At 38.2% G+C, this 27,170-nt stretch overlaps 1 protein-coding gene, 1 pseudogene and 4 gene segments (V, D, J or C); 3 read left to right on the forward strand and 3 right to left on the reverse strand.

The window, feature by feature from the left end:
* Positions 1–23,500, forward strand: part of LOC127353871 (Ig kappa chain V-III region MOPC 63-like) — a 44,817-nt gene extending 21,317 nt beyond the window's left edge. The window contains 2 exon segments of the V gene segment in view: positions 22,001–22,034; positions 22,920–23,500. Of these exon segments, the coding sequence occupies positions 22,001–22,034; positions 22,920–23,239 (354 nt within the window).
* LOC127353606 (Ig kappa chain V-III region MOPC 63-like) overlaps positions 1–27,170 on the reverse strand; it is a 59,937-nt gene that overhangs the window by 30,542 nt on the left and 2,225 nt on the right. The window contains 1 exon segment of the V gene segment in view: positions 15,034–15,348. Coding sequence covers positions 15,034–15,348 — 315 coding nt within the window.
* Positions 1–27,170, forward strand: part of LOC127353862 (Ig kappa chain V region Mem5-like) — a 78,056-nt gene that overhangs the window by 17,743 nt on the left and 33,143 nt on the right.
* The window catches only part of LOC127353768 (Ig kappa chain V-III region MOPC 63-like), a 69,348-nt gene that overhangs the window by 14,327 nt on the left and 27,851 nt on the right, over positions 1–27,170 (forward strand). The window contains 1 exon segment of the V gene segment in view: positions 16,186–16,224. Within this exon segment, the coding sequence occupies positions 16,186–16,224 (39 nt within the window).
* Positions 48–8,126, reverse strand: LOC127353573 (ELAV-like protein 1; annotated as a pseudogene).
* On the reverse strand, positions 10,516–14,255 carry LOC127353600 (tetraspanin-3-like). The gene is made up of 7 exons (XM_051382940.1): positions 13,679–14,255; positions 12,768–12,959; positions 12,547–12,621; positions 12,330–12,428; positions 11,836–11,988; positions 11,660–11,743; positions 10,516–11,250 (listed from the first exon to the last, which is right to left on the reverse strand). Exons 1-7 carry the CDS (start codon positions 13,739–13,741, stop codon positions 11,167–11,169), a joined length of 750 nt encoding a protein of 249 aa, XP_051238900.1. The 5' UTR covers positions 13,742–14,255; the 3' UTR covers positions 10,516–11,166.

A 27,170-nucleotide genomic window follows, 5' to 3' on the forward strand; every position in this document is an offset into this window, starting at 1 on the left:
ACCTTACAATAATGCTAAACTTAAACATGTAAAACAATGATATAACATTCACATGTGCATACATTTAATAGGTTGTCAAGAAAATCACTTACAGCAAATCCACAATAAGCATCTGAAGAGACTTTTAATTCTTTCAACTTTGAAAAGCCACCATATTTTTATTGAAATGATCCAATGTTAGAAGACATTTAATGAACTTCAACTTAGTGTCCTTCAAAAACCAATAAAAATAAAGATCAATCATTAAAAACACTCCAATAAAGTAACAAGTATGACCGCATACATTGTCAAATAAATATCTGTGCCTCCTCGGATGTAAAATACACCATTTCCACTTATAAATTAAGGCGGAATGCAGTTTATTCTGACTGCCCCTTAAAACAAATTCACTTGCATCTTTCATGCAATTCCAACTAGACTGCTGAGAAAACTAAGCAGTAACATAAAACGTCAGTAGAAAAAAGAAATTATAAAAAAGATGACAGTCCAAGACTACAACAACTTTCTATTACCTGCTTTGAGCAAGTCAGGAAATATTGCACAAAGTTAAGGATTGTGACACAAAAATAACATGGAAATACTAAATCAAAAGCACTTTTAAGACCAAAATCTGAAGCATGTGATGGGAATACTCCTTTCAGAGGGGGCACACTGGGGATTGAAGAGGCATTTAATGAAGCTTCAGGGGAGTTATTGCTGGAAAGAAAACTGATTTTAAAACTGAAATCTAAAAAGTGTGAGCAGGTTCCCAACAATCATTTGCTAATTTTAACTATCACCAACAGCTCCTCTGTTAAATTTGTGGTCAGATTAAATAAAAAAAACAATTACCATTGCTAATGCTCCAACCACCTTGTAGAACAAGAATCTACCAAAATTCATTGAAAGATCAGCTGTGATATGCGAACGATCTTTTGTACTTGGATGATATAAGAAGTGTTTTACTGAGCAAGTCAATGCAAAACCCTCAATAGTTAAAGCAATCCCCCATTAGGCAAAGATCAGAGCAATGAGTTTGGGTATAAAGGCCTGTGTCTGCAAGTGAAGAGTGCATACTTATGTGCTGTGTTGAAATATCAAAACACTGCAGACGCACAACAAATCTGGTTGAGCTGAAAAATCGGATTCAATCTAAATGTAAATCAGCCGGGTATCAAAATGCAGGTTTACTGAGCCAGGTACGATTGGGTCAATAAATAAGCCTGACATTCGACTCTGCTGAACGACCGTACCTAAAGTGCCAACATACAGCTTCAGCTTGCCAGTTCCGTTGCTCCTCAGTGGTTCAAACTCATCTGGCTATCTCAGAAAAGTTGCTTCATGAAATGTCTGCTGGACCGTCACTTCCCTTGAAATGTCTGCGTACAGGTTAAATAACCTTATCTCAACTAACATTGGTCCACATATGGTTACAATTAAAGCCTGTCTCAGATGTTTAAAACCCTGCAGTAGAAACACTTTTTGTAACATCTTGTTTTTTGCTTGACCAGGGATCTTTTATCAGCAGTGCAGATTTGATTCTTGAAAAATAATAGAACAAAACTCCAAATCAAATCTAAAAAGGTAAATAAAAAAAGAAACAAACCAAACAAAACTTTCAGCAAAAAGAAATAAAATTTAATGGTTTATGCTCAAAGTGAAACAACCAAAACAAAAGAAAGGAAGAAAAGAAAGCAACTCTAAACTGAAATCATTAACAAAGGCCATTAATTTATCTCCAAACTTGAGATAAGCACTCGTTAAAACAAGTTTGTAACTTACAGTTTAACAAACAAAAATCTATGCTTTCAGAAAACAAAAAAAAAATGTTTTAAACAAAAAGAAAATAACTCAAATAAAAGAGAAAACAAAACAGAACACAGACTGAGCCAAAGTGATGTTGCTCTCAGTCCGCATCAATAACCTTAGTACCTCTTCAAAAAAAACAAAAAGATCCAATAAAAGGTGTAAATTTACCTTTTTGAAAATCTGCTCAGAAAACTCTTCTGGGATTATAGCATCAAATCTCTCTCTGCTTTTGGTCCATTTTAATTCCCTACTCATTGACTGGGGTTCATATTCAACAGGACTCTCCTGAAATACAACTCATAATAAAAAGACACTTTACACAGGGATAACAAAAAATGAAAACATTCCCCTCCAGAGCTCGTCATGTTTAAAACCGTTAACCTGGTGGGAGGGTGAGCCAAAAAAAAAAGAGAATCTGATTAACATCAAAAAGACTGATATTCATGGTAACCTAAAACAGATTGGTTAAAAGTGCTTTGCTCTTAGATTAACTCAAGACAGTGAGTGGTATTGTAGGTCTATGTGTCCACTGGATGATCATTTAAGGCATCTATATCTACTTATGACGAGGACCCAGACCCAGAGCGTAGCTTTTTCAGAAAACACTAACAACCACTGGCTACGAGCAAAATATTGTTTTTCCCCTTCTTTAGACTAAATCATCTACTAAGGTGTCGACACTTTGAGAACAATTTGCAGGCCTTTCCTTGCGCTCCGTATTTTCAGTGCACTGCTAAGGACCGTTTTCCTGCTTCCTTTATCTTGTCCCAACAGTTATACATGCAACATATAAGACAATATTTTAGCTTTTTAGATAATTTTAGGTTATCTTGGGGATATCATGGGATTATGCCTTCTCCATTCCCTCCCTAAAAATTAAAACTACCATGTGTCCTCAAGCCCCAAGCAGGAGTATAAAGATGGAAAAAAAAAAAAAACAAAAAAACACTTTTAGACAAATACAAAGGTGCAGAAGAGTGAACATCTCATTTAACTCTGAATACACTAAAACCCAAACATATGTGTCAGACAAACTCCTGCTCTACAATAAAAGCCTGGCACAGGTCATTTCCATCTCTCCTCTACACCCGATTGTCCAGCTCTCTCTACTTGTGGCCCTTGCTGGTCTTAAAGGACACTTGCAGTATCTTGTCTCCAAGCCGGTAGCCGTTCAGGCTGGCGATGGCCATGGCCGCCTCCTCGTAGTTTGTCATGGTAACGAAGCCGAAGCCCTTGCACTTGTTGGTGTTGAAGTCTCGGATCACCTTGACGTTGGTGACCGCGCCGAAGGGGCCGAACATCTGCCAAAGGATACTCTCGTCGGCATCCTGGCCCAGGTTGTAGATGAAGATGCACCAGCCCGAGGTGGAGTTCCCGGGGACGCTGACGCCTCCCATGCTGCCCATGTGATCAACAGCCATGGGAGAGAACCTAGAAATGAGAATATGTGGAGTACCCGAAGTGAAAGCCTGTCACAACCACAGCAGTTTCTTGAAGAATATATGACCTGCAACTAATTATTATAGAATTAAATTATAATTATTATTTTTTTTTAATGCTCGTCACACTCTCCCAAAGCTCAAGTTGATATTATATTCAAATGTGTTGTTTTGTTCGACCAACAGCCGAAAAATCAAAGATATTCCATTAACTATCACAAGACTAAGCAAAACAGCAAATTTGAGAGGCTCAAAGCAGATTTTTACAACAACAAAATGTTTTTTTTTTACATGTACTTCTGTGATATGAATTAAAACTCCAGCAAAAAACAAGCAGTGTGGTTTCTCAACATGTTATACATTCCTTTGTCCGCCATGCTTAAATTTGTTCTATTTGTTTTTTTAAATGAACATCTGAGTTGTTAAAAACCCATCTTTCCTTTCAAGATCAGCTTCTTTGTGTTTTAGATTTGAATGACGTGTTTGCTGTTTTTCTAAGTCAACATATGTCCCCTAGTGTTATGTACACTGACTCTGTAGATAACAGAGTTATTGGCTATCAAAAGACTAAAAGCAGAAAAAGCAATGGCAACCATACTATATTGGTGACCAGACACATTGACTAACTACATCGCTTACGAAAAAGGAAACATGGCTTAAAGTAAGTCAGATACTCGGTGGATGTAAACGTTCAAAACTTGTCTTACCTAAACCGCTGTGCCTGGTGGTGTAAGGGCCCCCGAAGCGTCGGGACTGGTTGTGGTAGAGCTGCGAGATGAGCTGCGTGTTCTTCGCCTGGTTTGGGTTGGCAGCGAATTTCACCGTGATAGGCTCAGCCGCTCCAGGTGGTTTCTGGCCATTCAGATGTTTGACTGCTTCCTCCGCCTCTGCCCGCTTGTCAAACCGGATGAAAGCCACCCCCCGGGACCCACCTATGTACAATACAGCAGCTGGTGACCGGCCTGTTCTGATACAAGCAACGTGGCTACTACTTTTTTTTTTGTCTTTTTGTCAAACAAAGACTGTAACTGGAGAGAATTTTTGAAAAGCAAGGAAGTCATTCACCTGTCGTACCTGTGGCCTGATCAACAAGTACACGAGAATTAATGATGTGTCCATAACGTGAGAACATGTCCTCTACATCCTTCTGGGTCATGGACTTTGGCAGGCCGCTGATATATAGGTTGGCATCCTTTATTGTATCAGAGCTGGGGCGTGCGTATGAAACCTGGCAACAGGGAGCAACAATTGTCTGATTAAAACTCTACTGATACTCATGTACAAAACAAAGTAAAACAAAAAAAAAAACTAAGTACAAATACTACTTTAATTCTATCAAACTGTTTGAAATTGTAACATTTCTTTTGGATTTACAATGGCAATTATAATTAGGTGTTTTATAAGTTACAATCATCAACTCCTTCATCTGAAAGGGTTTGTCTATTTATTTAAAAAAAAAAAACCAACACTTTTGAACTAAAAAGTTATAAAAAATAAATGAAATGATCTGATAAGCAAACTGTCATCTAAGTGGTTTAAAAGGTATCAAGTCTTTGGTCTGAGCAAAATGAGTGGAGTCAGAAGCATAAAAGAACACTACAGCAACAAAAAATGAAATCAAACTGATCAAAAGGGGTACTTTTTTTTAAGGAATTAAATACATGAAATACATTGAATTTGACAGAATGTGTCAAATAAAATTAAAGTCAAACTCAACAGACATGTCAGATAGGGCAGTAAGTGAGCTGTAAAAAGCAGTATCACTTCCTCGGGCTGACATGTACTAGCTAGTTAGCGGACAGCACAGGAGCCACAGGAGTGTTATATGACATGACATCTTTGGTTTGAGAATTGTAGAACACCTTATTGCACGTTACCTTGATAGTTTTGGACTGTAGCCTTAGTCCATTCAGTGTACTGATAGCTCTGTCTGCATCACTAGGGTTAAGATAGTTAACAAATCCGTACCCTAAACTGTGGCCTAGAGAAAAAAAAAGGAAAACAATAAAATAAAACAAAAAACGTTGTATAGTTAAAAAAATCTGCAAACAAATAAATATTTAAAAACAAAAACAAATCTTAACATTGCATGATAGTCTAAACAAACAAACAAACAAACAAACAAACTGTCTACAGTTAAACAGGGCTGGACTGGTTGGAATAAATAAAACCTTTGTGGTGGTGAAAAATTTGAACAAACTACTAACCAACTCAAACAGGAAAACAATTTGGGATATATTTCAAACAAAAATTACATTAGAAAAATCACAGAGGAGCCAAAACACGGGGCTTTAGTATTATCCTCCCCATAAAGACAAGGTTATTTGAAAATGAGCGAAGTCATTAAGCTGAACCACCACTGACATATTCAGAGGTTGTAGCCACTTTTTTTCTTTTTTTTTTTAAGTCTGTAACACAAATCTTTTGCCATTTAAAACAAAATCTCGTGTTAAAAGCGTCGATCTGGTCTGTCACAGGTCTTATCGCTTTAGAGTGTATCATACCTGCAACTTTGTCTCGAATCAGCTTGGCAGACTCCACCTCTCCGATGCTGCTGAACAGGCTCCGCAGCTCGTCCTGCGTCATGCTCTGAGGCAGGTAGTTCACTATCAGGTTGGTCTTGGCGTCCTTCCCTCGTCCCCTCCCATGTGGTCTTCATAACCGTTTGACATGTCATACACCTCCTGCAGGTCAGCCAGGTGGGCCGAAAAAACACAAAGCAAGGTAAGCACACGAGTACATAGAGATAGAGCTGTGACGATTGGCCGATTAACAGAAACGTCCACCATGTTTGTCATTTTTAAAAGCAAAAAGGGCAAACATTTAATGTGTGACGAATTAATATTTCCTCTTATGTATGTTATGTTTGGATTTTTGACTGTTTGTTGATTCAAACAAGCAATTTGAATATGTTGGGAATCTATAATGGGGATGTTATAGATTAATGGATACTGAAAATGACCATTAAGTTCCTAAAGGCTGTCAACTCTATAACGAAATGACACTAAAGAAAAATCAATTTAATACAAATTACTTTCAAATTAAAGTAGCCAGCTGGTCAGTGGCCAAAATAGAATCAACAATCAGTGTCCCATAGACTTCCTATAATTTATACTCTTCAGGCCTCCGTGATCTCGCCTCTATCCTGCTACCTCAAACAACCCCATTACATCACTGACAGGGACACAATAACACACAAACTAGAGCATACAGTGAGTACAATAACACAACATGTGCATGCCGTCTGGAATATTTTAATTATTAAAAGATGCCCCCCCCCATTTCTACTCTTTCAAAAGACGAGTCTGTTTGTGGTTAATCTCTCAAACATTAAAAAAGGGACATAGAATAATCAGTTGACTGGTGGACTGAATCTTCTCAAAAAGCGTGAAAAGTCCCTACTTTTCAAAAGGTTCAGGAACTAATGAGTCTGCAGGACTGACTGGCCAACTTATGTGCAGCTTCATTCATAAAAAAAAGAAGTACTGCAGTAAAGCTTTAGGACGAGATGTCGACGAGATTTTTTTTGCTTAACGTTAAAAACAAAGTCAGACTTTGTTGAAGGCCTCTAAATCTTTTATTTTTTTAAAGAGCAAGAGAAAGAAAGAGGAAGAGTGTGTGAGTGTGTGTGTGTGTGTGTGTGTGTGTATGGGCAATAAACCTGAGTTAACAAGAGAGAGAGAGATAGGGAGCTGCATTGAGTGAGCAAAGCAAGTAAACATAGCAAGTAAACATGAGAAATCAAACTATTTGTTTTAGGAATTGCTTATGGAAACTGAAATATATAATCATAGCACTGCATATATTTTTATTCATTTGTTAGATCCAACTCAAACACCATAATCAAATGACAGCTAATACAAAAAAAACCCAACAGGACTATGTGTTGTCGTTTCCACGTGTTTCTGTTTAAACAGTGCCGCCACTTAAACAGTGAGCTCTCTAATTTGCAGAATCTTCAGTTCTTAAAATAGGACGGTAGAATAGTGTACAAAAGGGACCTTTAGTTTCCAGTTTGGCTCCATAGTCCATAGTTCACAATACTTTTTGGTCAAATGGGGATAAAGTGTGTCCAAGCAGTGCAATTACCGGTTCTCACTGAGGTTCAAAGTCACACAGTGGTAACTAATTATATTACACAAGCACGTGACTGGATTTAAGCTGCAAATAGGTGTCAATGTAGTGGTTTACACTAAGCCACGTTCAAGTTTATACAATGGAATACCAGGCAGTATAAAGACCACACACACTTGTTTTACATTTGCAAAGTAGGCAAGTAACTCTGCAGTCTAGTCTGATAATCAGCGTCTCGGATTAGTTAAGGTGAAGTGGCCACAACTAGAATTGTGCCTGGTTTCAAAATACTTTAAAAAGTGGCTTCCGCTATCTGTTCAGCAGAGCGTGTCCAGGCCTGAAAATGGAACCAGTCCAGCGGTCAACCTGACAGAGGTCCATTCATGCTAGAGAAGGGTTGCGATTGTGTATTCTGGTGGGTAAGATACACCGCCTGAGTGTATGAATGAGAGTCCTGTATTAAACCAGTAAACATGGACATAGCCGGTGGGAGCTGGCGTGTGTGTTTTTTTATTTCTATAAACGCTATCTCGCTTATATTAAATCATTTGTTCCAGCAAAATAATAACAAATCACTGTGTACAGTCATAACATCTTTTGTCCAAATTTATAATAATGCTCTGTCCAATTTCCTGCATGAGGTTCAACTTTATAGTGAGTGTGTTGTTCAACGGCATCAACAAGAAAAATATCCGATTGTACTGTTAACAATCAGTTGATGCGGTCATACTCGGTAGAAATGTTGAGCTGAGATCTCATACTCACTTTCAAGTACTTAATGTGTCCTCGACGAACTGCCATGAAGACACTTCACTGCTCCTGAGGCTGGGTGGGGAGAAGACAAAAGTCAAACTGTCAATGTGGCAGTCAGCACAAAGGCTAACTTGCCGTCTGAGGAACAAGATATTAAAAAGGAAATATATGCTTAACAATCCAGATAAGATAGCGGACAGGCGGCGGAAATGTCTCATACACTACAATAAAAAGGGACTGTTTACCCAATTTCATTGCATTTCCTTTGCTGACTAGAAGCATGAGAGCTTTCCATTCACCATCTTGCTGCACTGATGAGCCATATCTGTAGGTAGCTGGCACTACCTCTTCTGTAATCAATTAACTGTTTATCAGGAAATTATTCTGCATGTAACTTGACAGCAAATACTCGTTTGTATGATCTGCAGTATGGACTTTTCTGGATTGTAGCTTCAGCCAGCACAGGTCAACAAGGTGGGCAGCCTCATACAATAGTCAGATGGGATAAAACAAGACATAAAGAGAGAAGCCAGGTACATCCACATTTTATTTGCCCATTTTAAGGCTGTATTAAGTGTCACTGACACAACCACAGTGTGATCACAGCCCACATTAAGAAACTCCAGATGAAACAAAACAGAAATAAAACAAATGATGTAAGCTTGTGTCCACATCATTAATGTCTCAAAGACTCAGCAACAATAAAAGCAATACGTTTTCTGTATTCATTCATTCATTCATTCATACATACATACTAAAACATTGGTGGCCAACTATTAAAATGGAGAACGCATGGGTATGTTGTGATGAAAATCAATTCAATGGTGCTCCTACAGTTTTTAAGCACCAGTACTAGTCTAGGAAGGAGTGGAGCTGTTGTGACTGGAGGGTCGGGCATTTGAATGAATGAATGAATGAATGAATGAATGAATGAATAACTCAGGTACATTAGAAAAATCCGCTGCTTTCTCTGAATGAGCAACCTTAATCTAGCTTGTTTAGCAGCAAATACTTGAAACAGCAGCTGTCAGAAAACAGTGTGATGTGCGTCCAATATTTCACAGTGCTACAAATGGGCGACATTTCCTTCACGGTACCGCCACAGCCCTGCTCCAGCGATGATGGCTAACATTAACACACAACAGACGTCGCTTAACGTGGCCTCCTGCAACCACAACCTCTCGTTTAACGGTGCAGCCTTGTTTTGTTTTATTATTATTATTATTATTACAGCTTCAACTCACGGGGTTGATCTGGAAACGTGTACAGCGGCCTGACTTAGCGTTGCTAGCATTAACAAGCCACCATGCTCGCTCCCTTCTGTGATAACAAGGGCAACCCTTAAAAACATATGTCCAAGACAGGCCAGGCAACAAAACATGGGCGCTGTGTTTACGACCCCTAAACCCCAGTGCACACAAACACTCATACTAAAAAAAACAGAAGACTTAAATGACGTGGCGACCTTTTGCCGGCTAGCTAACGTAAGAGCACCGAGACCCTATTTTGGAGAGCGTGGGATCAACGCATTTCAGTCCCCGCGCTTAAACCACAGCGGCCTGCTAACAGGCCACAGGAGGCTAACGTTAGCCGGCTGCAAGGGCCGCGGGAGAGAGGCATGGCATTCGCATTTAGCAAACATCGACATATCAAAGTATACAGTTAAGAGGCTTCGTGGAAGACCTTACCAGCTTTTAGGGGGGGGGGTTTTTTTTTTTTTTTTTATTATTTATTTTTTGCTCCTTTTTCTTAGCGACGTTCCCTTCCCTCCAAGTCGGCCTCACGTTAGTAAAGAAACAGACGGTGGAGCTACGTGACCGGTGCCGCCACGCCCACTCGCGTCCAGCCACGCCTCTGCAGGAGAGACAGCGTGGTCAACACATCAACACGATCCGCGGGTCAACACGGACTGTTGCTGTCACAGAGCTGTACCCTCCCCATGTAATAACAATGTGCTATTAGTTTGATGCAACTCCATAGATCATTTTTAATTTGTAAGGAATTATAATGTCATCAGGATTTTAAAATGTTTCCTTTTTTTTTTTCTTGGAGATATTAACTTTTGATTAATTTGAATAAAACATGGCTGTAACAGACATTATTTTCCTGCAGCAACATGATTTAGGTCTTGTATGCAGTGTTGTAGGCGTACAGTGGGGAAAAAAGGCTTGCTGCAACATAAATAATGTATTAGTCATAGAGTTTACCCTGATGTGCTGTTTGCTTTTCCAGCTTTTATGGGAATTGCTTACAAGTTGACCACCAAACATAATAAAGCTCAGTTTTAACTTTTCAATACTTATAATACATATTAGGTTTTAATAAGTTTAGGAAAGATAAAACAATTATTTCAGTATTCAATTTTGCGATAATCAACAGGATAACTAATCATTTTGGAAGCACTACAATTATTTCATAAGTGTCCATTATGATAAAAACAAAGACTAGAGCTTAAACAAGATGCTGATTAATCAGTGTATTGAGGTGCAGGTTCAGGTACAGTGTGGTATGTAGTACACATACTTGGTATATTGTAATGTTTGCAGAGACACTCTAATTTTAGGTACAATGTATGAGTGTATATACAGAATGAGACAGGGAAATATAAATATAAGATTATGACATATGCAATACAAGTGTAATATCAGCACAGTGCAAACAAACTAGCTTTAGTTTTAGAAATTCAGAAATTAACTCGCTGCTTGTGGCAATTTCAGACAAATAAAATTTAAAAATATCACAGAGACAGTAAAAGGTGATCTGTAGGTAAGGCCTATACCTTAAACCTGATGGCAACTCATATTCACCAAACAGAAGATGTGAAACATCATGAAGAACTGACCTGACATGCAACAGTATATTTAAAGCAATAACCAGTTTCCCAGAAATTATTGTTATCTTTTTGGCATCTTAAATACCAATAATTAATATCTTTTACCACTTTTATGTTACATGTTGTGTAATGGGATAGAATAAAGCTGTATTAACAACAGGAACAACCATTCTAATAACAATCCCAATTAAAATGTGATGCACATTTACGCCCTGTGATTTGACATGCTATGCAGTATTATCGTATCTGTTTGAAGCTCTCTCATTTCCCACAGCGTCTTTAGTGTTTATCCAGTACTTGATATTGATTTCGCATTAATAGTTGGTCCCTCATCAGCTGTGCCACCACCAGAAACAGAACAACCTGCATGATAAGAGGAAAGAAAAGTGGAAGATTAACTGCCAAATTTAAAAAAAAGTTCATGAATGAACTCCTGAAACTTAACTGATTAATTTTTTCATTCGAATAATTAAATGCCACCGTACTTCAGAGTGCAATTAATCAAAATGTCAGTGTTAATTTGTAATGAAGAGTGCTGTGTATAAAATATAATTAGTGGCAACCATAGTACGCTAACTGGCTAACATCAAACGTATTAGTGGACCATTTAGCAGCCAAAGAGACAGATATTTCCCTCAGAAAAACGGAGCTAAAAGGGGAGTCAATGTTGGACTTAAATTCACTGGGTGGTCAGAAACATGACAAATAAATGCTAATGTTGCCCTGTTATGCTGGATGTGTGAATCTGAAAATGTTGTGCAGTCTTACGCACCTCCACCCCAAAAACCACTGGGGCGCTCCAGAAGATAAAGCTCAGCACAAACTGCAACGCCATCTCCAGCTTCACCTGGCAGCCCTGAAAGAGAGAGACGTTCAAAATAAAGACAGAGAAACAGAGGGGATCTGTTTAAACATCCACCCTGGAGCTTTTTTGATTCACATGTCTACCTGTGTGTAAAGCTGCCATGGTTGGTCCACAGTGCCATTGCAGGAGCGGAAAGTAGAGTTGCAGCAGCTGGACGGAACCGAGAGTCCTCCAGTACGGTTAAACCAGGAGGTTTCCAGCCAATCCTTGTAGTCATGGACACCACAACAGTGCAACTAACAGGAATCGAACAAGAAGATACCCTATCACTATCTAATCAGAATAAAATCAAACCAAAATATCTCAGTTTGAAGCACAACAGACATGATTTTGGTTTGGTTTTTCTCCTGAGGATGATTTGAGGCCTGAGGTTTGCATTCATAATGTGGAGCAAATGAGGGCCAACTGTTATTTCCAGTAAGGGAAGATGGGAGATTTCAATTTTTCGTTGAACTGGCACTTGAATACTTGCTCGTATTCATGTCCCTCCTATTGTTTTACACATTTTGCGTACCAGATATGAACATGCTTGGGGTATGTGACCCAAATCACATGACTTATATGACAGAACACACACCTCTTCTTGTGTAGCATCAACAGCTCGAGAGTTGGGGTCCTGGCTGCTGCCTTTGTATCCCTGAAACACTCTACTGAGAGGAGCTATCTCTGAATGCAGCTAAACAAAAGGAAGTACACACAAGGTCGTCAACATGCAATTTTATAATAATAATCTGCAGTGTCATGAAAACGCAAAAACTGCCCAGTGCACATTCATTTTTGTGTAACTTGCATACCTCTGTAGAGTGAAAATAGGCCAACGCTGAAGCCGTACTCTCCAGACAAATGACCAAAACTAGCAGATAAACAAACTGGAGAAGAAAACAGTTTATTATGTACAGTCCAAATACTGATGCACTTATAGATACACACACACACACACGCACGCCACACACACACACACACACACACACACACACACACACACACACACACACACACACACACAGAATCTTACCAATCCCTGCAGAAAGGTGGAATCCCTGAGGCTCAGCCAGGAGCCGAGGCAACCGCTGACCACCAGGAACACAGCACTGGCGAGAGCGAAGACAGCGGGCAGGGTAATGTAGGCGTGAGAAAAAAATAAGCTTCTCTGTCTGTAGTTCATCAGCAGGTAGACTCCACTGAGGCCTACCACCAACCCCAGCACCTACACAACAGACAGTGTGAGACAGTATTGGTGTTTATTTGCAAGTTCAAATAGCAGATCATGCTTTCAGGACAATATTTGAAGCCTCTTTCCTGTTTTTTTTGGTTTTTTTTGGCATATAATGAGAAACCAACCAAAATGGGAGATTGTAAGCTTCATATTTCAATGTTTTTTAGTGGTTAAACTGAGGATCAAGCAATCATGGACATGAGAGAGTTGATCTCTCCTACTGCCCTTAACCTGTGTGCCCTTTTATTTATTTTATGTTACTGACCTTATCCAAAAACTCAAAGAACATGCCTTAAACTGAACTGCATGACAAAAAGAGTAAATCACAAAAAAGAAACACATTCCAGAAAAGTAGCCCAAAAAACAACAATATAGTTAATTATTCAAATCAAATCAAGTTAGGTCGTTAAATTCATCTTCATCTTCAGGTGTGCGCAGTGTTTATACTTAGTTCCTGTCACGCGCTCACATCCACTCTTGTGTCACATGACATGTGACACATGAGACTCAAAAGTACATGTATATTATAGAGGGCAATATATTTTTACAAAACATTAGGAGTGTATTGTTGTAGCTCTGTTCTATTGTTTTAAACATAAATAATATAATGAGAACTGGCATAGATGGTAACTTCATGATGTTTAGTGGCAGAATACAAACACAGTGCAAAATGCAGACAATGCAGCAAACACTGATACAGTTTTACATACCCACAGAAGTTGACAGACCAGCTGAAGTATTGTTTTTAAAGCGTTTCTACTCCGATCACTCATTTTAAGAGCAGCGAGGAACGAGCGCGCAGTAATCGCCGCAACCTACAAGTGCGCAAACATGAATATGGCGCAATAACAACTGAATCATGACACCTTTTTTTTTTTATAAAGAAAATACAATCTGTTTTTTGTAGAGCGCTGCAGACTAGTGCGTCTTTCCTTCCGCGATGGCCAAAAGATCAACTTCCCCAATAAAGAACGCGGAAACATCTCTGGTTTGGCAACGCAACAGCTTTGTTTTAGAGGGATTAAGTGGTTGGAAGTGGACTCAGCACTGTTGTGGTCTCTGAGGTAGAGGAGTGGACGCTGCACAAGACCTGACATCCTGTGAATGATGTGCAGTGTTGCTTAATATTATTCAAATTGACTTAAACGTTCACCTGTGTCGACAGGAATTACACTTTCAATACCTGTTCGCAAAATCAAAATCGGATCAATGCTGCCCTCTTGTGAATTTAAGCGAAATAACTGCTTAATAAGAGTTTTTTTATTACAGATTTGTAGAGGTTTGGAAGGTAGAGCCTTGGCCTATTCAGTTCATTTGCTGTAAAAACCTCCGGTAGAAAGTTTTGAAGTATTATTGACCAAAGCAGAATGACCCCAGTCAGTCAATATTATATATATAATTTTAATATTAATAGTATCTATAAATATTATGACACCTATCATAAGACATAACTACAGCTATTAAAAAGTAATAATAATAATGAGAATAATAATATAATATAATATAATATAATATAATATAATAAATACATAAATAAATAAATGAATACTCCAGTGAAATATAGAGGAGAAATACTCAAATATTTTTAAGATGGCATAGATAGATAATAGATTTGAATAAATTGCTGTCTTTGAATATACTATATATAAAAAATGCATGCTTTCTTGTTCCTATAAAGCATTTTTGAGCATCCATGTACAGTTGCATACACCTCGTCACCTTCAGTGATATTTGTCAGTATAGGTTAATTCTGCTTTTTTGTATAAAATTATTTTTAACATGTGGAGTTGTATTGTCTACTCTTTTTATTATTCAGATTTTATTCACCTCATCGTCTACTTTATTTGACAGTTTCACATTGGAACCGTCATGAAATCTAATAATTTACTCGTTGCTGTGAATAATGACACATGTGACAAAAAAAAAACATGTCAGCTCTGTGTTCAGTGGTCTGTGTCAGAGTCTCTTCCTCTTCAGCAGCTGCAGTCGGTTCCTGCTGTAACAGCTCAGTGTCTCTGCAGTCTGACTGAGGGAGGTTTTTGTACGACGACAAATCACTGTGTGAACACACCACCACTGTGGTAACTCTGACAGTAATAAACTGCTGCATCTTCAGTCTGAACTCCACTGATGGTCAAAGTGAAGTCAGAGCTGCTTCCACTGCCACTAAACCGAGCTGGTGTTCCTGATTCACGTGTGCTGACAAGTTTTATTAGGAGCTTTGGAGGCTGTCCAGATTTCTGTTGATACCAGTGCAAATAATCTCCATAAAGACTGTGACTGTAAACAGCTTGGTTGGTTTTACAGCTGATAGTGACAGTGGATCCTGGAGTAAATGTCTTTACCGGAGGCTGAGTCACAGTCACCTGACCGCTGCATCCTGCAGACAAAAACAAATCATTCATTTATCAGCAGAAAGAAATGAGAGAAAAGGCAGCACATCATGTTTGAAATGTTGCTGAGTGAATGAACCTGTAAAACAGCAGCAGGCCAGCGTCCAGATGAGGATGGTGATGAGACTCATGGTGGTTGTGGTTTCTGCTGTGTTGACTGACAGATCTGAGTCCTGCAGTGTTGAACTCACAGGACTATAAACCTTCTCAGTTCACTGGAGGATCAGCTGACAATGCAAAGCCTCCTCTCTATGGAAATGATTTCTCTGCTCTCAACACACTGAAGGCAACGTGGGACACAAAATCAGGAGAAATACTGCTTGGATTTATACCATCTATGATCTTAATGAAATACAAGGAAATATTTATTATAGAAGTGCAGTTGAGGATTTAAGGATAAGTTTGTGTCCACTGTGGTTGGTATGATATGTCTGTTTGTCTGCCTTTAATTTACTTACATTGTTTACTGTAGATAAATTATGTATTTCAGTACTATTCAAAATGATTTTGTAAAATATTATTACTTAAAAACATGATGTGCCTTGAGCCATTTCTCGACTGATATAAAACTGTGAAAAAATGACTTTGTTACAAGGTGACTATAATCATTTCTCTGTCAAGTGTAGAAAAGTAAAGCAAAATTAAAGAAAGAACCTTAAATTATACAATCCTTTTAATCCATATGATTACAAAAACTTTGTAGATACAATAAAGTTAATTCTTTCAGTGTTCTTAGTAAGATCAGAGAGTGTTTTCAGTGGATAGACGCTTGTTCACAGTGCAGGAGGTTTTTGTACGGCCACTTAATGAGTTTGTATCACTGTGGTGGACTTTTGGTGGAGGAACCAAACTCATCGTTGACTGTAAGTACCAGAGATTTTTATTTTATACAACATATTGAAAATATAACTATTGTCAAATATTGAATGAGACTCTGATCAGTTCAGTGTTTGTATGTTGCTGATTATTTGTGTTATTTTAGCAAATAAGGCTGATCTCACCATCTGAGAGTAAACCTCACAGAAACCAACATTTATTTAACATTAAAAATGTACAGAAACAAAATAGAAATTGTTTAACTGAAAAAAATGGATTGATTAATTTCATTAATTAACATTAAAACTGTTTTAAAATGTGATTCCTGTTGAACATGAACATGATCTTATCGTTGAATGCAGCTTATCTTTGTGTTCACGGTTCATTCATTTTACATGTAGTGAAAAGGAAGTGAAAGAGACAGATGACAAAGGTTTTAACTGTATTCACATGAGTGTTTCAGCTCTGTCAGTTTAAACAGAAGAAAATCATCACAGGGATGAGTTATTCACTGTCACACATTATAAAACACAGATGAAGATGTCATCAATAGTCATCATCAATTAACCTTTTTAGTTGCATTTACACTTGAATCATGTGTCTGATGGTCTGATACTGAGTGATTTATGAGTGCAACAGCAGCACAAGTTATTCTGTTTTATTTGATTATATATAGAAAATTACTAGTATGTAGTTTGTATTTGTTACCAAGCCTTCACTCTTATTACTTTCTCTTTTCTCCCCCTCTCCTCCCCCCTCCTCTCCTCCAGTGGGTGTGGTGCGTCCCACCCTGACCCTCCTCCCCCCCTCCAGAGAGGAGCTGCAGAAGGACAGTGCCACACTGGTGTGTCTGGCCAGCGGGGGCTTCCCCTCAACCTGGAGTCTGGGCTGGAAGGTGGGGGGCAGCAGCAGCTCCTCAGGGGTGTCACACAGCCTGGAGGTCCTGGGGAGGGACGGCCACTACAGCTGGAGCAGCACCCTGAGCCTCTCTGCAGACCAGTGGAGGAAGGCGGGCTCCGTGAGCTGTGAGGCCAGTCTGAGTGGACAGAGCCCTGTCACTCAAACCCTGGACCCAGACCGCTGCTCAGAGTAGAGCTTCAGCAACACTTCCTGTCTGGAAATGATGCTGCTTCTTTGATAGAGATCTTGATGAAGCTGCAGATCTCCTCTATTCACATATTTCTGCAAACTCATGACTCTGCTTTCCTTTGTAGCTTTCTGTTACTCGTATTCTGCTTCAAAGCTGTTATTTTTAAAATGTCAAATAATAACTGAATCATTGGAAAATAAAAGTGTAGATTTTAATAAATAACTGACTTTGTATTTCTTTTGCAAAACATAATTCATGAGAAACACACACTTTATCACATTTCATCTTTCCTGCACACTTCATCATAAACTAAGGTTTCTAGTCACTACATATCTGTAATAATAGTGTGAAATATAAAATCTAATGTGTTTATCATTTGTAAATAAATCAGTAGAATATTTTTTAAGTTACAGTAGTTTTTTATGCCGCCAAATGCAAAAGAGTTTGTGGAAATACTGTTGGACATTTTGGAAACTGAGTTTGTTTCAGTTTTAATTAGATTCATTGTGGTTCTGCTTGGTTACTTTTGTGTTGTGTGCACTGGACCAGTTTTCCTCTTCACAGTCTCTTCACCAACCCTCTGCACCTGCAGCAGGCCGATTTCACTTCACTCAAACTGAAGGAGGTTTTTGTACGGCTCTAAATCACTGTGTGAACACTCCACTACCATGGAAGCCCAGACAGTAATAATCTCCAGCATCTTCAGCCTGAAAACCACTGATGGTCAGAGTGTAGTGAGAACCAGATCTACTGCCACTGAATCGAGACGGAGTTCCCGAGTTTAGAGTTGATGCCCGGTATATAAGAAGGTTGGGAGCCTGTCCAGGTTTCTGAAGGTACCAACTGAGATCAGCACCAATATTTGTACTCCCTGTGGCGCTGATGGTCACAGTCCCTCCAGGACTAACAGACTTGGATTTGTCAGTCTGAGTCAGAAAATTGTTTGCAGAAGACTCTGAAATGAAAAATGAAATATAAATTTTAAGAATCAGCTGTTTAGATTATAATAAATTAATAGTCATTGATTAAAACAAGATTTGAGGTAAAATGCAAGGTAAGTGATATTTACACTGAAAATAACAATTTAACAGTTTTTGATAAATTGTATAAAAACTTCTCACCCTGACTCAGAAAACCCAACATGACAAAACAGAGTTATTGGCAACTTCATCCTGATGCAGTTTTCAGTGTGAGTGCATGAAAACAGTTCAGACTCTCTGTGACATCAGAACTTAAACTCTGAGGAGCAGTGATGCTTTAAAATCATGCAAAACATATGTGGACACACCTGTCTTTGTCAAACTGTGAGGAAGAGATGAGGTGGAGTAAGTATAGGTTCCATCTCCCTGTGGACTGATTAAGCAAATGTAGAAACTTTAGACTTTCTGTTCTTCATCTCTCTGAATGTTTCTGACTTTGCAAAGTCTCCCAGAAGCCTTTGTGCTCATAAATAGATGCAGGCTGCCCTCTGATGGTATTCCAGGTTCATAAGAACAACTTCATACCTGAGATTGATTTTGTATTTGGTCCTAAACTATTTCGATTAATAATTATCATTCTGTTCGACCTGTTTCAGCCGTGATATTGGGACAAATAAACTATAAACAGAGACCATGAATGTAACTTAACATCAGTGTTTCCAGGCTTTTATTTTAAGAAATTCCTCTGAAAAAAAGTCTTCTTACACTCCTAGTTGCCATTGGCATTCATAAGCCTCCATGTATTCAGTTGAATATGCAACTTCATAAGCTGATGAAGATCATGTGATGCAATCAAAAGGTCCATAACAGCTACTAAATGGACCATGAAGTGAAGTAATTTAGAACTACAAGTACACTGCTTTTAAAACAAAAAAATCCATAGTAGATATTTTTTGTAAACTGAAGATTTGTTTATATTTATACTTCAGTCAGCCAACTCACATTTGAAATGTTTATTACAGCAGTATAGCATATTTAGATTTTGGCGTCTAGGCTCCGACCTCATCATTCCCCGCAGATATGTTTACATAGAGATATTGGGGAGTGATGAGAAAATACCTTAACCCCCAGTCGGAGCCTACAGGTGGATGCTGGGGTGGTGGTGGGGCTTACAGAGGAGGAGCAGCAATACTGATGCAGGGCAACAGCGGCATTGACAGAGCAGAGGGAGAGCTGGGAAATTGTGCAGTTTAAATAGACCGCCAGATTGGAAGGGTGCGCTTGGTTAGTGATTATGGAGTGAGGCATGTCATGTGTGTTTATCAGCACAGCTCGAGTTGACTGCCTGAACTAGCTCACAGGCTTCGTTCCATTTCTGTTTGCTTTTTGTTTCAAAATTATATACCGACTGATACAATTAAAAATTAATATATTATTTATTCATCTGTTTATTTGATCAATTAGTTTCCTGGTGACTTTAAATTATTTGAAGTTTTACAACCCACATTTAACAGAATACTAACAATTCTAATTCTAAAAGTTCATATATTTCTCATTTATACTTTATAGATTATACTACACTATAATATAACTAATTCCCTCTGCAGAGTGTGACCATGAGATTCAGTTGAAAGGCCTGAAAAAAACTTTTAAGTGTTAACTTTTAATTTGCTGTTGGACAAAAATTCATAAATGCTCATTAAACATTATCACACCAAATAAGGAAATATTTCATAATTTCATCAACAAATGTATATTTCAATGTTTGCCAAAAAGTCAATCACAGAGAAAGAAATGTATGTTATCCTAAACAGTGACATTATTGACCTCACTTTGGGGTCAATTAGGCCCCAGAGTAAGGGCCCAGGAAAGACGGACAGTATTGAACCCAAAAACACGACTTCAGAGGCAGTAAGGTAATGTCCATACTTAAATAGTAAATCCCAAGAAACAGTCAGGATTCCAAACACAGAAAGATCAGGGAGACAAAAGCAAAGAGGTAAGGCAAGAGGAATCACTGGAAAGCAAGACATGAAGCGATCTGGCAGAGAGCAAGGTGAGCTGGGTCGGTATATGAATGAGTGACTGATGAGGGGAATGAGAGGCAGGTGTGGAGATAGGGGTGAGGGTGAAGATCAGGTGAGAGGAAACCTGGAAGGCAGGATCAGTAAAGACAGGAGTTAGTGATACATCAGCTAAACACAAGGAAAAAAACATGAAAGATAGTGTGTACCAGGGTAGGCTCGTAACTTCACTTGATACTAATAGCATTGGATTAATCATGTAAATATTATAATCATCATTTTTTTAATTGATAATTACATCAAAATGTTATAGTAATATTCTAAGAACATATAATGAATACCACATGAAAAATCAATTTTCTAATAATGTGATCAGTAAACATATATTGTTTCTAATTTTGAAAGTAAATATGAGCAGGACATGATGTGTCATTATATAAAAAAATATATTTTACCTATTATTTTATTTATTACTATGAATGTGTAGTTTGTGCTTGGTGAGGTTACTGTCAGCTCTGTGTTCAGTGGTCTGTGTCAGAGTCTCTTCCTCTTCAGCAGCTGCAGTCGGTTCCTGCTGTAACAGCTCAGTGTCTCTGCAGTCTGACTGAGGGAGGTTTTTGTACGACGACAAATCACTGTGTGAACACACCACCACTATGGACACTCTGACAGTAATAAACTGCTGCATCTTCAGTCTGAACTCCACTGATGGTCAAAGTAAAATCAGAGCTGCTTCCACTGCCACTAAACCGAGCTGGTGTTCCTGAATAACGTCTGCTCCTGTGATTTATTAAGAGCTTTGGAGGCTGTCCAGATTTCTGCTGGTACCAGAATATACATATATCAACTCCATTACAGATGTAAACAGGTTCGCTAATTTTACAGCTGATAGTGACAGTGGATCCTGGAGTAAATGTCTTTACTGGAGGCTGAGTCACAGTCACCTGACCGCTGCATCCTGCAGACAAAAACAAATCATTCATTTATCAGCAGAAAGAAATGAGAGAAAAGGCAGCACATCATGTTTGAAATGTTGCTGAGTGAATGAACCTGTAAAACAGCAGCAGGCCAGCGTCCAGATGAGGATGGTGATGAGAGTCATGGTGGTTGTGGTTTCTGCTGTGTTGACTGACAGATCTGAGTCCTGCAGTGTTGAACTCACAGGACTATAAACCTTCTCAGTTCACTGGAGGATCAGCTGACGATGCAAAGCCTCCTCTCTATGGAAATGATTTCTCTGCTCTCAACACACTGAAGGCAACGTGGGACACAAAATCAGGAGAAATACTGTTTGGATTTACACCATCTATGATCTTAATGAAATACATATAGATTATATTAGAAGTGCAGTTGAGGATTAAAAGATGAGTTTGTGTCCACTGTGGTTGGTATGATATGTCTGTTTGTCTGCCTTTAATTTACTTACATTGTTTACTGAAGATGAATAACACATTTCAGTTTTGCTTCATATGAATTTGAAAAAAAAAATATTTAAAAATATAATTTTAATTTAACCATTGATTAACTGATATAAAACTATGAAAAAAATGACAAGGTGACTGTTATCATTTCTTTGTCAGGTATAGAAAAGTAAAGCAAAATAAAAGAAAGAACCTTCAATTGTACAATAATTTCAATCCATATAATTAGAAAAACATTGTAAATTTAATAAATTATATTCTTTCTGTGTTATTAGTAAGATCAGAGAGTCTTTTCAGTGGATAGATGCTTGTTCACAGTGCAGGAGGTTTTTGTACGGCCACTTAGTGAGTTTGTATCACTGTGGTACACTTTTGGTGGAGGAACCAAACTCATCATACACTGTAAGTAACAGAGATTTTTATTTTATACAACATGACAGATTACACTGCATATTGAAAAACGTCATGTGATAAAACAAAAAATTAATGTGGATATTTTATATTTTCGGGATATTTTCTGTTATCTACCAAGCGTAGCTAACATCACATTTAGGCATAAATACAGAGATTAATGTTCTTTTAGTATTATACATGTTATTATGACACAAAGATTTAATAGAAAAATAGAATTTAATCTATTTAGCTGTAAAATATTAACATATCTGATTGTAAAATTTGTCTGAGCAACATTTTAACATTTCAGGAAACATAAATATTTCAAGTTTATTATTTCAACATTAAAAAAATGTTAGGTATAAAATCTGATGTGAATGCTTTTGCAACACATAAGTGAGTTTCTTTGTACGTACAGTGTAGCTGCAGTTTGTGTTCACAGTTCGTTAGTTTAAAATGGTGAAAAGGAAGTGAAACAGACAGATGACAAAGTCTTTAACTGAATACAGACATTATGTTTTTAAAAAAAGAAGATCATTGCAGAGATGAATTATTAACTGTCACACATTGATGTTAAAATCTAATTTAAGGATCATCATTACAAATTTCTATTACATTTACAAATGAGTCGTGTTGGATTTTACTGTCCAATTCTCAGTGCCATAGTAGATGACCTATTATATTAAATGTCAAAATTAAATCAAGTTTTATTTGTTAAAGCCTCATTTCCTCCCATGTCTCACCTCCTCTCCTCTGTCTGATCACAGTATCGTGCACACAGCTAATCCACAGCAGTGTTAACCTCTGTCATGTATCATAAGTGTCTCATGTTCAGCTGTCTGTCCTACAGAGGAAGTTAATCTGCTCCTTGTGTGTCTCTGCTCTCCCCTCCAGCGGGCCCCATGGTCAGGCCCTCAGTCTCTCTGCTTCCCCCCTCCTCTGAGCAGCTCTCTGGGGGCTCGGCCACGCTGGCCTGCCTGCTGACCGGCTACTCTCCTCAGGGAGCCGTGGTGAGCTGGGAGGTGGACGGTACGGAGGTGACAGAGGGGGTCCAGACCAGCTCAGAGGAGGAGAAGAGCGGACGCTACAGCAGCAGCAGCACCCTGAGCCTGAGCCAGGAGCGCTGGATGAAAGGAGAGCTGTACTCCTGCAAGGTCCTCCATCATGACCACAGCCAGACCCAGTCCCTCCACAGGAGCCAGTGTGAGGGCTAGAGGGGCTCCCTGAAGCCCAGGACAGGAGCTCTGTGTGGGGGGAGCAGGAGGAACAAACCTGCTGCTCTGATCAATATGAGTTTTAATGTTTGTAGAGGAAAGTAAAGCTTTGTGTGACAGAGAACAACACTGCTGTAAAGTGTTGGACAACAACAACTTAGAGAGTAATGTGTGTAGCTCAGCAGCTAGATGTGAGTGTGCTTAATAACTGTCATGTTGATGATTGATGTTTTTGCTAATAAAGCTTGAACTGATAAATAACTCTATGAAGTGTTGGTTCTTTTATTTTATGAAGAGTAGAAAGAAATTAAGTGGTTTTATCAAATCGACTAATACTGATACACTGAATGATATAACAATATATTGAAAAGTAAGAATGCATGTTTATGTCCTGATTAAGAAAACATGAACAATCTATTTTGGGAAAATCTGATCAGGTAACATTTTTCTGTATTTCTGACGGTATACAGAAGATGATGTTTTAAAATATGTTTTTATGTACAATACCAAGAAAAACATATAATCAATATCTAAATGTGAATGTGTAGTTTGTGCTTTGTGAGGTTAGATTAGATTTTAATAAATAACAGAGCCCTGTCACTCAAACCCTGGACCCTGACTGCTGCTCAGAGTAGAGCTTCAGCAACACTTCCTGTCTGGAAACTCAAACTCATGACTCTGCTTTCATTTGTAGCTTTCTGTTACTCTTTTTTTGTTTTTTTTGCTTGAAAGCTGTTATTTTTTAAATGTCACATAATAACTGAATCATTGGAAAATAAAACTGTAGATTTTAATAAATAACTGACTTTGTAGTTCTTTTGCAAAACATTATTCATGAGAAACACACACTTTATCATATTTCATCTTTCCTGCACACTTCATCATAAACTCAGGTTTCTAGTCACTACTTTACATTTTCTATAATAATAGTATGAAATATAAAGCCTAATATATTTATCATTTGTAAATAAATCATCTGAATTATTTTATTGTTACTATTACAGTAGATTATTTTGTGCTGCTAAATGCAAAACGACTTTTGAACATTTGTTACTGTCAGTGGATATATTCTAATAGGACTTCTTGTGGGAAAATACATTATTTAATGATTTATATTCAACTTAAAGCTGCATTTTGGAATTAGTTTCAGTTTTATTTAGATTCATATTGGTTCTGTTTGATGACTGTTGTGTTCACTGCAGTTATCCTCTTCACAGTCTCTTCACCAACCCTCTGCACCTGCAGCAGGCCGATTTCACTTCAGTCAAACTGAAGGAGGTTTTTGTACGGCTCTAAATCACTGTGTGAATGTTCCATCATTATGGTAGCCCAGACAATAATAATCCCCAGCATCTTCAGCCTCAACACCACTGATGGTCAGAGTGTAGTGAGAATCAGAGCTACTGCCACTGAATCGAGAGTTTGGAATTGATTCAAAGTATATAAGAAGTTTGGGAGCCTGTCCAGGTTTCTGAAGGTACCAACTGAGAGCTTTATCAATATCTGAACTCCCTGTGGCGCTGATGGTCACAGTCCCTCCAGGACTAACAGACTTGGATTTGTCAGTCTGAGTCAAAAATTGGTTTGCAGAAGACTCTGAAATGAAAAATATAATATAAATCTTGAGAATCAGCAGTTCAGATTATAATAAATTAATAGTCATTGATTAAAGACAGATTTCAGGTAAAAGGCAAAGTGATATTTACACTGAAAATAACAATTGAACAGTTTTTGATAAATTGTATAAAAACTTCTCACCCTGACTCAGAAAACCCAACATGACAAACAGAGTTATTGGCAACTTCATCCTGATTCAGTTTCAGTGTGAGTGCATGAAAACAGTTCAGACTCTCTGTGACATCAGAACTTAAACTCTGAGGAGCAGTGATGCTTTAAAATCATGCAAAACATATGTGGACACACCTGTCTTTGTCAAACTGTTAGGAAGAGATGAGGTGGAATAAGTATAGGTTCCATCTCCCTGTGGACTGATTAAGCAAATGTAGAAACTTTAGACTTTCTGTTCTTCATCTCTCTGAATGTTTCTGACTTTGCAAAGTCTCCCAGAAGCCTTTGTGCTCATAAATAAATGGAGGCTGCCCTTTGCTGGCTTTCCAGGATGTTTGGACAGATAAACTGTAAACAGACACCATGAATGTAACTTAACCCTAATTTGCCAGAGAGTACATCAATAGTTTTTAGGCCCTATCAGACTGATGTTGATATCAATCTATTTTTTCATTCTCAACTTATTAGCCATCATAAACAATTAAAGTTCTTAAAGTGCTCAGAAAATCCTGCAATTTCAACATGTACCATTAAAACTGAGGATACTCCAAATGCTGATGAAGATCATGTGGTGTGATTAAAAGGTACAAAACAGCTACTAAATGGACCTTCAGCTGACATAGTTTTCAAATAGAATGCTTTCCAAACAAACAGTATATTAGATATTTTTCTTTTTTCTTTGAAGATTTTATACCAACTGATACAATTTTAAGAAAAGTTAATTCATTCATCTGTTTATTTATGAATTTGGTCATTTGTGACTTAACATGAGAGGATGTTTTACAACCTACAAAATGTATCCTGAATCCTACAATTTGGCTTAATGCCTATGTTAACATAGGATTTATACTATTAGTATAGTCTTACTCATAATATACAAACTACACTATATATATATAGTGACTAATTCAGTCTGCAGAGAAAGACCATGAGATGTGGTTTAAAGTTCTGGAGAAAACTAGTGGATCTTGAGTGAGGGTTTTTGTAACATTAGAACATTATAACTATACAGCATGTCTCTCTCTTCAGCAAACACCAGGCCATCATCAGATATGAGGACACTACAACATTTTTACTCTTACTAAAAAAACATGGAACCTAAGGTAACCTAGCTACATTTACTCAAGTGCTCTACAACTCCTTTTACTCCACTACATTTATTTGATGGCTATACTCACAAGTTACTTTGATAAAGCTTATAGTCAGGGCTGGCTCAGGTGAGTCCTGAACCATCCCTTAGTTATGCTGCTCTAGGCCTAGGCTATCGGGGGATTTCCCATAATGCACTGAGCTCATCTCTTCCTCTCTCTTTATGCACTCATTCATGTCCCATTAATGCATGTTACTAACTTCACTTCTTCCCCAGAGTTCTTGTGCTTTCTCGTCTCGCAGGTTTTCATGGATCCTGGTGGAGCCTCCTGCCATGGTCCTGCTTGACTGCCATTGCTAATATCACTGATATTATTGTTATTATTATTACTATTATTATTACTACAGATACTTTTATTACTATAATCACTGCTCATTGTCCTCCATCGTTGTTGTCGTCGTCGTCATCATCTTCTTCATCTTCATCATCAGTCACTACTATTAGTGTATATCTCTCTCTCTCTCTCTCTCTCTCTCTCTCTCTCTCTCTCTCTCTCTCAGTCTGTTATGAATTCTTCTGAGTTTAAGATTTTCCATCATATAATCATCTTAGAAAATAGGATGCAAAAGTATCGATTAAACTACTGAGCAATATAAAGTAGTTAACATCAGTTACACCACAACTAGCTCCAACATTCAGTAACTAATGGAGCGACGCCTGCGAGCTAGTTCAGGCAGTCAACTCGTGCTGCACTGATAAAGACACATGACATGCCTCACTCCATAATCACTAACCAATCACACCCTTCCCATCTGGCGGGCTATTTAAACTGCACAGTTTCCCAGCTCTCCCTCTACTCTGTCAATGCCGCTGTTGCCCTACATCCGTATTGCTGCTGCTGCTCTGTAAGCTTTCTAAGTTAGTGATTAATCTGACCATGTCTGTAAATGTGATTGACATCCTACCTTTCAGCTTTATTGGTCACTGTTGTCTCTCGCCATCTCTGACTCGGAGAGTGAGTCTCTGTCCTAAGGGGAAGATATTGGCTTCATC

The sequence above is a fragment of the Dicentrarchus labrax genome, unplaced genomic scaffold (assembly GCF_905237075.1).
Source record: "Dicentrarchus labrax unplaced genomic scaffold, dlabrax2021, whole genome shotgun sequence".
In the NCBI taxonomy this organism is placed as follows: domain Eukaryota; kingdom Metazoa; phylum Chordata; class Actinopteri; family Moronidae; genus Dicentrarchus; species Dicentrarchus labrax.

Bases quoted from the DNA above. Each gene is read 5' to 3' on its own strand.
- LOC127353600 (XM_051382940.1), bottom strand. From the start codon at position 13,741: ATGAGTGATCGGAGTAGAAACGCTTTAAAAACAATACTTCAGCTGGTC. The intron at 12,960-13,678 runs GTATGTAAAACT...TCTGTTGTGTAG, and splicing joins TGGTCTGTCAACTTCTGTGG to GTGCTGGGGTTGGTGGTAGG. The intron at 11,744-11,835 runs GTAGACATGTGA...TCTCTCTTTCAG, and splicing joins CATGGCAGCTTTACACACAG to GGCTGCCAGGTGAAGCTGGA.